At 62.8% G+C, this 11,387-nt stretch overlaps 2 protein-coding genes across 2 annotated transcripts; both read left to right on the top strand.

The window, feature by feature from the left end:
- Positions 1–232: 232 nt before the first annotated feature.
- MNEG_8422 (hypothetical protein) lies at positions 233–2,330 on the top strand (the record flags this gene model as incomplete). The annotated part of the gene is made up of 5 exons (XM_014043106.1): positions 233–834; positions 1,023–1,146; positions 1,466–1,625; positions 1,917–2,051; positions 2,233–2,330. The coding sequence occupies 5 exons, from the start codon at positions 233–235 to the stop codon at positions 2,328–2,330; spliced, it is 1,119 nt and encodes a 372-aa protein (XP_013898560.1).
- Positions 2,331–3,838: 1,508 nt separating this feature from the next.
- On the top strand, positions 3,839–10,580 carry MNEG_8421 (hypothetical protein; the record flags this gene model as incomplete). Its single annotated transcript, XM_014043105.1, has 18 exons — positions 3,839–3,871; positions 3,972–4,091; positions 4,445–4,527; positions 4,981–5,068; positions 5,583–5,698; positions 6,085–6,121; positions 6,383–6,464; positions 6,783–6,829; positions 7,202–7,258; positions 7,591–7,633; positions 7,954–8,009; positions 8,393–8,490; positions 8,675–8,747; positions 9,010–9,042; positions 9,283–9,370; positions 9,595–9,671; positions 9,987–10,073; positions 10,470–10,580. The coding sequence occupies 18 exons, from the start codon at positions 3,839–3,841 to the stop codon at positions 10,578–10,580; spliced, it is 1,329 nt and encodes a 442-aa protein (XP_013898559.1).
- Positions 10,581–11,387: the final 807 nt, after the last annotated feature.

Here is an 11,387-nt window from a genome sequence, read left to right as displayed (position 1 = left end):
GCAGGACGCTGCATGTGAGCAGCCGGCGTGCGCCCTTTCCTCTCTCTATCAACGCTCCGCAACTTGCCAGGCACCCGAGCGCAGCGTACTCATGGCCCAATTCACACCCCGCAGGCGCTTATTCAAGAGGCACCCACTCGCGGACGCCCTCACCTCCGCCGCCCTCTGCGCCTCGCTGGTCGCCGCGGCGGCGCTGCTCCTCCATGACTCCCTCAACCACCGCGGCTGCGCCATGGGCGCCGTCTCGCGCGGTGGCGGCGGCGGCGGCGGCGTCGCCCTGAGTGCGGAGGGCTCGGCCAGCAAGGAGGCCCAGACCAACTTCTTCTTGGACGACCAGATCCACCAGTGGCCGTCCGCCAACAACACACGCTCCCAGGCGCACGTCGGCTGGACGATGCTGGTCGAGGTGCTGTTTGCCGGGCAGCTGTTTGAGCGTGGGGGCGACCCCGACTTCCAGAGGCAGCTCGCCGCGCACGTGAAGCGCATCTGGGCGCCGTACACGACGCCTGGGCGCATGATGGACCGGAAGCAGCAGCAGCAGCAGCAACAGCAGCAGCAGCAGCAGCAGCAGCAGCAGCAGCAGCAAAGCAACGAAGACCTGATAATGAGCCAAATCTTTGACCTGGGAGAGGTCCCCTTCACCCCTCGGGCAGCCGCCGGCGCCGCCGCGCCCTCAGCAGCGCAGCTCGGCGCCGCGGCGGAGGCGAGCCTGGCCGGCCTCGACGCGGACGAGAGGCGGCGGCTGGACGGCTTTGTGACGATGCACCCTGAAAACGGGTCTCAACCTGTTGACCCGAGGTTTGTGGGCTATGACATGGTGGAGACGACACTCAGGTGCGTGAGGTCTGGCCGTTCAGTGCACGCAGTGCTTGTGCACCGGGGACGCGGCCTCTTGGCCCGCCTGACTAGTCCCACAGCTGGCTCCGCCTGCGAGACGCGCCTGGCCTGTGCTGCGGACGAAACCCTGTTGCTTACTGCGCCTTGGCGGCGCCCTTGCCGCCCCTGTCCCGGGGACCCCGCAGGGTCTACCACGCCGCGGAGCCGCCGCACGTGGTCGCGGCCGCGGGCCCCTACATCAAGGCCATGTGGGCTCCCTTCACGCGCCCCCTCGAGGCCCAGTACACCAACCTCTTTGATTATGAAAAGGTCTGCGCCTGCCACACGCAAGAATGCCGCCTGGCTTCGGGTGCTGATTCGCCTGCGATGTGCCTGCTGGGCTTCCAAGGGTGCAGGCCGGCCGGCCGAGTGGCTGCAGCCCTTGCGTTGTAGCTGGTATGCGATCACCACTACTGCGGCGTAGCACACATCATGGCATACTAATGGCCACTGCTGCGATATGCCGACACGCTCCTACCTCCAGCTCCCATAATGACGTCACCTCTGTGTCACAGTAGTGACACTAGCCTCAGTGTGCGTTTGCCGCAGTGGACTCACAAAGCCACCACAAATCACTTGCACGCGTCAGGTGATGGTTGATGCATTCGATGCCGGCGCAGTCAGCTTCGATGCCTTTACGCTGCCGCCCGACACCGAGGCGCGCCGCATGGCGCAGGCGGCGGCGACACTGAGCGCGTCGCGGCTGGCGTCGAGGGTCTGCTCCCTGATGGAGTTTGTCATCGCCACTTGTGGGTGACGGTGACATCTGCAGGCTGTGTGTGGTGTCGAGGCTGGGCGTGGCTGGTGAAGTGCGGCAGCGGCAGTCGCCTTCTTCTTTGGTGTGCCCCGGGTCGCTTGGTCGCTTGGTTGCTGTGTTGTGCAGGTTGTTGCGACTCGAAGTGAATGTGGGCGAGCGCAGCACGAGGCAAGTGCATGTCGCAGCAGCTGTTGTTTTCCCAATGGATGCGATTGCAGGTCGTGAGGCCCGAGACAGCACACCCGTGGCCGCGTGACACCTTCAACCTGCCTGCGAACCGCAGGTCTGCTGGGCGCGCTCGCTTTCTGTGGCAGCGCCGTTCTAGCCGGCCTGGAGCTGCGGCGCGCGCACCTTGGGGCGCTGCCGCTCAAGGGCGAACTCGACGGCGGTCTCTCTCTGGAGGACAGCCTCTCCAGAGGTGCGGCCCGGCCCGGCGTGCTCGCGGCCCGCGTGGCCAAGGCGAGGCATCCGCTCTGCTGATGTGAAACGCTGACTAGGCGTGCGTGCTGTGTTGACTACTGCGCGCCCGCTGCCCTGAACGTCACCGACTTCCTTGGCCACGTGCTTCCTCCCTCTCTTGCTCATGCGTCGGAGTACAGCCCCGAGCCTGCGCGGCCCGCCGGCCGGCGACGCGCTGGTGCCCGCCGCGAGCGTTGGCCTTGCGGGCAGCGGCCTCAAGGCGGAGCCCTTTGGCTGACTGGAGGGCTTGAGGTCATGACTTCAAGATCAATGAGCGACAATACAGCGCCACAGCAGCAGAGACACGACCCCACACGCTCTCCAAAGCGATGAGTCTGGGACCGGCCCCACTGCCACTGCCGGCGGCTCCATGCGATGGGGACAGGAGCGGCCACCACTTGCTGCGACGTGCAACGCCGGCGATCTCAGTGCTTGTCACATACCGTGCGTGTTGCGTCATCGCGCATGCAAAGACTGCGTGGAGCGGCCGCGGCGCTGCTGGCAGTGGGCGGTGGTCTTTCCTGCCGCCCCGGCTGGGAGTGCCTTCATTCCGATCGCCGGTGCCTGCCGGAGCGTGCAGCTGCGAAGGAGGGCCCGCACGCTCTCATGCTGTGCGGAAGTGGAGGAGAGGGTAGCATGCACCCAGGCAGGACCATCGGCAGGCTCGCCAGCCTCGCTTGACTGGACATGCTCTTGGCAGGCAGAGCTGCCTCGAAAGCATTGCTTTTGTTCAGGACCCTACTAGCTCAGCTGCATGGAGTGTGGCTACCGCTGTGCACATATGGCGCCGCAGCATCCTTGAAGGTGAGTGCGTGTACGTGTCTGTATGTTTGCGTGCGTGTATGTGTTTGCGTGTGGGCACGCGTGTTTGCGCGTGCGCATGTGTGTGTGTGAGCGTGAGCGTGAGCGTGAGCGTGAGCGTGCACAGGCTCACCCGCAAGCACGCGCACGAGCAACGCAATGCAATCATATACGGACATTTGGGCGAGGTCTTTCGCCTCACCGCTTGCGGCCATCCAACGTCTCTTGCAGGGCTGGCTACCCGGTCTGGCTACATGGGTGTACCCACACTTGCAACCCGAACGCAGGGTCTGGCCAGAGGGCGGCGGCCAGGCTGGCAACCTGAGGGTGAAGGCGTCAATGCGGCGCCCATGGTCGCTGGCGGATGCTTGTGCAGATTAGAAATCCTCGGTAGCGCCGCGTCCTTCCGTGTCAGGGCTGCATGGTGCCGAGGCGCATTCGGCAAGCTTGCAAACGCCCGTCCTGCCTGCACTCATGATCGCTGACGGCCGACATTTGGCTGTCGAGGAGCCCCATTCCTTGGCTGCTTCTTGAAAACGGTCGGATCAAAAGCTCAAGACATTGTAACAGGGCGCGAGCTCCCCGTCGGCCAGTGGCCCCTGGCCCAGGTCACGAATCTTCCCCTTGCGAAACACACACACGATCAGAGCAGCGGCGGCGGCGGCAGGGGGCGAGGGCGGCGCCCGTCAGCCACTTTCAGCCAAAGCTGGCTCAAAACTTTGCATGGACACATGCCCAAATTGTCGGTATCAAAATTATGACTCCGAGTAAGAAGGTGCCTTGTCACTCGGGATAGCTGATGTCACTCTGACAACAGTGGGACACGGAGGGCGTCGGGTCGATGCCCAAGCAGCGGGCGCACAGCGTTCCTTTGCAGATTTCATACCAAATTGCATCGTTTCACTCAGATCTGCACTACTTTTTGAGATCAAACGCGCTTCCACAATGTCCGGAAAGGCCGTTGCCGCCGCGGACAAGGTGCGACGACCAAGCCGTGTGCTTGTTTTGGGAGGTACACCCCGTGATTCAAAAGCATCACGCCTGTCCCTATATGTCCCACTTTCAACTGGCATGACAGGCGATCGACTCGGCTGCGGGCCAAGCGCCGCCGCCGGCGGGCTTCCCGCATCTCAACCCAGCCGGCAAGCTTGATGACACGCGCCGCATGAAGGCGCTGACCTGGCAGGGCAAAGAGAAGGTGCGCACCCGTGGTGGACTAATATGGGCGGCCGGCGAAGCTGCCAGTCAAGGGGGGAGGGCACAGGTGCTGGAGCTGCAGCTCGTGTACACAGGCGGCAAGCACGTCCCGCTCACACACTCGCCGAACCGGCGCTGGCCTTGCGCATTGCAGTTGATCCAGCTGCCGATCCCATTCTGTTCGTCTCACATTCGCACATTTCCCCATCAAAGCAACACAATCCATATGCGTGGGGAGAAGGCTGGCATGGATCAGGCGACCGGCTTCGGATGCCACTGGCGCGTCTGTCGCAACGCCCCTGCTGTCGCTCCTGCTGACTCATCTTGTGCTGCTCTCAAAACTGCAACCTCTAGGTCAAGGTGCACGACGTGCCGGTGCCCCACGTGACTGACGCCACCGACGCCGTCATCAAGATCACGTCCACCGCCATCTGCGGGTGGGCCAGCGCCCAGCTGCCGGCAATATGGCTTGGCCTGGCAAACCTGACTCTGGTTTTTCCTTGGGCTGGCTAGGCCAGGCGGCGGCCACTGCTTGAAATTCACTGCTACTCAACCCCCACGACAAAACTGTGGCGAATTGAATTGCAATATGTGCGCACCCACACCCTTGCCCGCGCCTAGGCTTTGCACCAACACAGTGGCTAGCTCGCCGTCGCTGTGCGCGCACTTGCACAGCGGTCGGCGCCACTCTCACCCACCATGCATTACATTTCACCTCGGGCCCACAAGTGCACCCGTCGCACCACCCTCAAATCAAACGCCCCAAATTACAAGCCTGCAACCCCAATTGTGAATCCAAGTTACATACCATGTCTCGGGCATATACACAACACATAAACACACACGCATAAACACACGCCCCGCCCCCCTGGCCCCCTTCCCCCCCCCAGCTCTGATTTGCACCTGTATGTCCACGCGATGCCTGGCATGAAGGCTGGGGACGTGCTGGGCCACGAGTTCATGGGCATCGTGGAGGAGGTGGGTTTGTGAATCACATACTTCAACACATACATGCACGCACTTGAATATACTCACCACATACATGCACACATGTACGATTAACTGTGCGTAGCCCCAAGGATGAGGGGTTGAAGAGTGACAAGTTTTGACTGATGTCACGGTCGCATGCGGGGGTACCACTTAGGATTGCGTGGAGGGGGGGGGGGCGGCAGGGATGCTGCGTGCCGCTGTTGGACACAGGAGAGAGCAGTGGCCTGCAGCACGGGCCTCGCTTTTGCACCAATAGCTGCCGCCAGTGGCCAGGCAGCCGTCGTGTCCACCAGCAGGCCGGGGCCGGGGCCGCGGATGCCTGCCCAGTCATGACGTGCAGCATGCACGCCGGCGGCCGGACGGCAAACCACCGGCGCAGCCCGTGACTACTGCCAGGACTCCGGCCAGCACGGCAGCAGCGCAGCAGCTTTGCAACGCCCGCTGCTTGCTGTGGCCACCACTGACGCGCCACAAGGCGCCCGCCCTCTGCCAACCAAACCAGGTTGGCCCGGAGGTGAAGCACCTGTCGCCGGGGAACAGGGTGGTGGTGTGTTTCGACATCGCGTGCGGCGCGTGCTTCTTCTGCCAGAGGCAGCTCTTTAGCTCCTGCGCATCCAGGTGAGTTGCTGCACCGGGGGCCGGGCCATGACGAGGGGGCAGGCGCGAGCATAGGCGCGCCGCCTGCACGCCGGTGGGTAGGCGTGCGGGCAGTTGCGTGACCAATTTGTCGCGCGGCGATGAGTTGCATGGGCGTTGACGCGAGCGTGTGCAGATGTCTGCTGCTGGGAGTCATCGGCGCGCAGACAGCCGAAGATTGGGCGAGGGGCGGCGGGTCGCACGCACGTCAAGTGATCGCCGCCGCACATGCACGCCCGCGCACGCGGCGTCTGCACAGCATCAGCGAAAAGCCGCATGCATGCAGGTTGCAAATCCATCTGATGCTGTGTGCCCTAAACTCCGCTGCTCCCGCTGCTCATGCTGTTGCTGCTCTCGCCTCTTAACAGCAACCCGAGCCACGTGCAAGAGGCGCTGTACGGCCAGGTGCGCCCCGGGCGCCCCCACGCAACGGCCCCGCAAAACAAAAACAACCCTGGCTGTGCAGCAGATGTGGCCTCTCACCGCTGCATTGGCTCAGGAAAGATGCTGCTGTGAGGTCACGCGTCACTCACCCCCGAGCAGGCTGTTCGTTGGCCACCAGCTCTCTGACATTGCCGCTTTTGTGGCCAGCGCATCGTCGTCAGATTTGAACCGCCTCCCTGTCCCACGGCCTTTCTCATCGCATCCTCCCCCCAACAAAAACAGCCCACTGGCGGCTTCTTTGGCTACTCGCACCTGACTGGCGGATGGCAGGGGGGCCAGGCTGAGTACGTGCGTGTGCCTGTAGGTGGGTGCATTCTGGCTGGACTTTCAGCTGCATTGAAGGGGTCGGGTGGCTTCAACCGCGCGCTGCCTGCCTGATCACAATTATTGACCTGCTCACGGGCACTGGGCGGAGCCGCGAATCGGAGTGACAAGCGCAGCGCTTGCACGTGAAGCGGCCGCATGGATTGCGATCGCGGGCGGCCGGGCTGAGAACTTCTAAATCGCCCACACTCAAGTTGCTCTCCATACTGGCCGCGCATCTCTGCGTGGCCTGCTCATTGGTTTACAAATCGCACCTCCCCCCCTCCACGCCGCCCCGTCTGTCCATCTTCCACTGCAGCCGACGTAAACTGCCTGAAGGTTCCCAACTCGATGGAAGACGAGCAGGTGGGCCCAGGCAAAATCGAACTTTTAGCAGTTTTTTGGAAGAGCGTCTGTGCCGAAGCAGGGGACCCGGCGGACCCCTGCTACTGCGTGGACAGCGTCTTGCAGCCTCCCCTGCTTGCCAGGCAGGCCGGCTGCTGTGGCGACTGTCACAGCGGCTTGCACGGCTGAGCGCAGCCTTATGGGGCTTTTAGCGCGATGCTTTCTCAATCTTGTCCTGTTTACGCACGAATTCGCACGTGGCAGCAATCAAACTCACCGCGGCGCTCCGTGTGTGTGCCAGCAACAAGTCCGTCGACGCCTGCGCCGGCCCTGTTCACGTCACAGCCTGCTCTTGACCTCCACACCGCTCCAATTTCCCACCCCCTGTGCCAGGTGGTGCTGCTGTCAGACATCCTGCCCACCGCCTGGCACGCCTGCGAGCTGGGGGAGGTGAGCGCAGCGGCGCTCGCCGGCACACGTTGATGTAGACTTTCCCCGATGTTTGCGGACTGTGGGGCAATGAGCACGGACCGTCCGCGCACGGGCTGGAAAGTTCGGTGTGTCGGTGTGCCAATCGCAAATGACAGGGTTCAGGGTTTAAGGCTTAGGTTTGCGGCAGTCACGAATACGGTCAGCGTCCTTGCAGCTGGGAAACGCTCAGGATGCGGCACGTGTCGGGACAGCAAAAACTACAAGCAGCTTCTCTGGGGTCGCCGTCGGCGGGCACGCGGAGAGCCGAGGCGGCTGCTGCGGGGGCCCTCGCTTGACGACTCGCCCCGCAGGTGCACGAGGGCGACGTTGTGGCCATCTGGGGCGCCGGCCCGGGTGAGTGCGGGCGGGGCGTGTGAAGTACATAGCGTCGCTCTTCCATTTCGTCGGCCCGCTGCACGTTCAGTTTTTTGAGTCTGTAGATGTTTGAAAGCAGCCCGTGCTCAACTGCTGCCCACCAAGCTCCCAACACAATGATGTCGTTGACTAGGCCAGCCGTGCCTCAACCGTCTGCGTCCTGACATGCCGGGTGGTTGTAGGGATCAAAGCCGCAAGCTGGGACAGATCAGGCGTCAGCCTCGCTCCCTGCACCAGTATACGCCCTGGCCATCGCCACAACTCCACCTCCCTGCTCCCCCCACCCCGCCCCCTGCCAGTCGGCATCCTGACGGCGCATTGCGCGCAGCACAGGGGCGCCCGCCGCATCATCCTGGTGAGCAGCGCCGTCTTGGTGACCGGCCGGCCCCCTCCGGTCCCCGCTGCCGGCCTTGACCGCAGCACACATGCATGTGTGCCGCACTGCGGCAAGCCGGCGGGGGTGGGCCTCTGCTTGTGCGAAGGCGGTCGGGCCGAGCCACCACTCCTCTGCCGTTGGCCGGCAAGGCGGGCAGCTTCCTCGGACCCACAACGCCCTATTGGCAACCCATCGTACACCCACGTGCACCCGCCTCTGCCTATAACGTGTCCATCAGCACCCTCGTATGGCGCGAGCGTGCACACCTTCCCCGACCCCTCCACAACACGTCCCTCCCCAAACCTCTCCAACAAGTCCTGTCTCCCTCAACCTTGGACCGTCCTCCAACTTGCCCTCCCCAGATCGACTCTGTCCAGTACCGCCTTGATTTTGCCGCCTCCAAGATCCAGGGCCTCGAGACGATCAACCGCAAGGACAAGAACCCCCTGACAGCCCTCAAGTGCGAGCAAGCGAGCGTCCGATGCACCCGCAGCCGCCTGGCTCAATGAGGTTCATTTGATGCACGTTCGCTTGTGATTGGGGACTCTGGGCGCACTGGACTGACGAGGTCGGAGTTTTCTGGCCAGCCGGTGCATTCAAGGGGCCCCTGCGGCGTGGTGTCCCGGCTGCGTATGCGTGTGCAGGGAGATGATGGCTTCTGAGCCGGGCGGCGCGCCTGACGTGACTATCGATGCAGTGGGCATGCACTATGCGACGGTGGGTGGCCGCACGATTGGGTGCATGCTGGGTTGGGTCGGTGGGCGGGCGAGCAGCAGGTTGTGGTCTGCTGCGCAAGGTCAAGGCTGCAAATTGTCGGCTTCAACGCGGGGGCACAGCACCATTGGTTGATCCAGGCTTTTTGGCTGCTGCAGCTGGCAGCGGTACTCGTACTTTATGGCCGCGCCTCCCTCGCTTTGCCGGCCGCTGATAGCACTCTGCGGCCGCCGCCGATGCATTACATGCCTTCTCTCTATTGCAGAGCCTGATCCACAAGGTGCAGGTCTCCCTGCAGGTGCGGTTGGCGTCACGGGGTTTAGGCCCTGGGGTGATAACGCCGTCAACTGGGGCCTGCCCCCCACCACACATGCATGTTTTTCAACCACTGACACTGTCGTCAGTGCTGTCTCCTCTGCCCGGCCCCCTAAAGGCAAGTCCTAGCTTGTCGTGCAAAGGCCCCGTTCATACCACCATCCGCCCTGGGCCCGCAAATCTCACGGAACCCTGTGCGGCTCGCCCCCCGGCTCACACGCAGCTGGAGACGGACACCCCTGAGATCGTCAACGAGTGCGTGAGGGCCGTCAGGAAGGGCGGCCGCGTCTCCGTCATCGGAGCGTATGCAGGTGCGGCTGCCGACAAGCCCGACCTACCGCGCGAGTCGGTCGTGCGTGCCAGTCGTATACATGCTTTTAGGCCGTCCCGAGGTTTCGTTTGGAAAAGCCTCTTCGCCCTCACCCGGACACAGTGCGCCCTGCTGGCCTCTGTGTTTTCCTGCTGCTGCTTGACAACACGGTTTGCGTCGCCCTGCCGTTTTACGCGCCGCTGCTGCCACCCGTCGCCACCGCAGGCTTTGTCAACGCCTTCCAGCTGGGCGCTTTCATGGAGAAGCAGCTCACGATCCGTGGCGGCCAGACGCCCGTGCAGGTCGGTGCGGCTGCATGCCGTAATTGGGCTTTTCATTGCAATCTGTTCTGCTGCGCTGGCTCGTTTGAGCATTATTGCTGTAGGATCAGCAGCAAAATGTGCAGTTAGCGGGCGATTCCGCATCATTGCAGGGCTCCTGGGGCGTCGAGACAGCAGCCCTGGATCGAAGCCCCGACAGTGCTCCAGCAACTTGGCCCCATTATCCATCTACTTGCAAGTACCCACCGCATCCCGAACAACTTGACCCCTTTTGACACACACACACACACACACACACACACACACACACAAATGCCATGCAACCCATGAGCGCAGAAGTACTGGCACACGCTGCTGGCCAAGGTCAAGTCGAAGCAGCTCGACCCCGCGATGGTCATCACGCACCTGCTGCCCCTCGAGGAGGTGCGCCCACGAGCCGGCACGCGCTGTGTGTGAATGGGATGTGGGTGCGTGCACACGTGTGTGTCAATGCACTTGCGTGCTTGCATCTGGGAGCGAGCTTGCGCGCGCATCTTGTTCTTTGTGAGTATGGTGATACTCGCAACAAAAGCTGTTAATTGTTGTTGTACCACCAGCAGGCCAGCGATAGAATTGCAATTGCACTGCAACCCAGGATCAGCCTCGCGCCGCCTTCCGGGCCGCCTTCAGAGCAGTCATCACACCAGTGACGCCATAGAAGTCGGGCAGGTCTGCAGGGGCCCGTGAACCGATCTGGTCCGATTGGAATCCCGATCTCGATCCTGACGCCCTCACAAACACCGCTGCACCGTCATCGCCCTGTCGCCGCCCGCCCGTCAGGCCGACAAGGGCTACGAGGTTTTCAACTCCAAGCGCCCCGCGGACGGCTGCGTGAAGGTCGTCCTCAAGACCAAGGCGGCCAGGGACCAGGGCCCGGTGGCGGCGGTGTGAGGGCGGCCTGGCGTCGTCAGCTGCACGCGCGGGCGAGGGGCTGCGCGCGTGGTGCGGCAGGAGTGAAGATTGAGACCCTTTTAGTCCCGCCAATCGGCGGCCGGGGTTGAAGGGAGATTTGGTGAGGGCTGCAGCGCGAGCGCTGCAGCCGGCGCAGTGATCGGGGTAGGATATATGCGCGTCGCTGTGTCACGCTGCAAGGCTGCTGATCTGATGATTGATGGCCGACACATTGGTTTTAACAGCATTTGAGCCGCTTCAGGTTGTTGTGTGTGAGCTGTCCCGCCAATTTTCTTTGGGCTGGGACACTGCACAGCACTGCACTGTGAGGAGGGTGCATCGCTGCAGGGTCAGGGCGGCTCAGGGTTGTCGTCTCAGTGTGTGTGTGTGTGCATGCACACATGTTCAACCTTGTGTGCTCTTGTACATTGTGCTTGCATTCAAGCAACCAGGTTGTAATGTGCCAGCTGGACGCTCAAGGCAATCAGTCAGTACAGTTACCATACAAAAGTCCCACCAGATGTGATTGTGCAAACCACTGGGATTCAAGGGAAAGGCTTGCAGTACAGGACCGATTCACAGCAGCGCAGCAACCAACAGCCGAGTCATCGTCAACCAACTCATCTCATTGCATGTCACACGGGTCGTTCAAAGGGTCACATGCTGAGTAGAAGCACTCTAGAGCAGCAGCGTCAACAAAACCGGCCCCCGGCCCCTGGAGGCCCCGCCTCACGCAGCGTTGCTCTCCCGCAGCGCCTGCCGCGCCCGCGCCGCGCCGCCGCCGCCGCCGCCCGCCTTGCCCCGCGC

The sequence above is a fragment of the Monoraphidium neglectum genome (genome assembly GCF_000611645.1).
Source record: "Monoraphidium neglectum strain SAG 48.87 unplaced genomic scaffold scaffold01599, whole genome shotgun sequence".
Lineage (NCBI taxonomy): Eukaryota > Viridiplantae > Chlorophyta > Chlorophyceae > Sphaeropleales > Selenastraceae > Monoraphidium > Monoraphidium neglectum.
The sequence above is the reverse complement of the archived record's forward strand: the minus strand, read 5'-3'. Positions and strand labels throughout refer to the sequence as shown.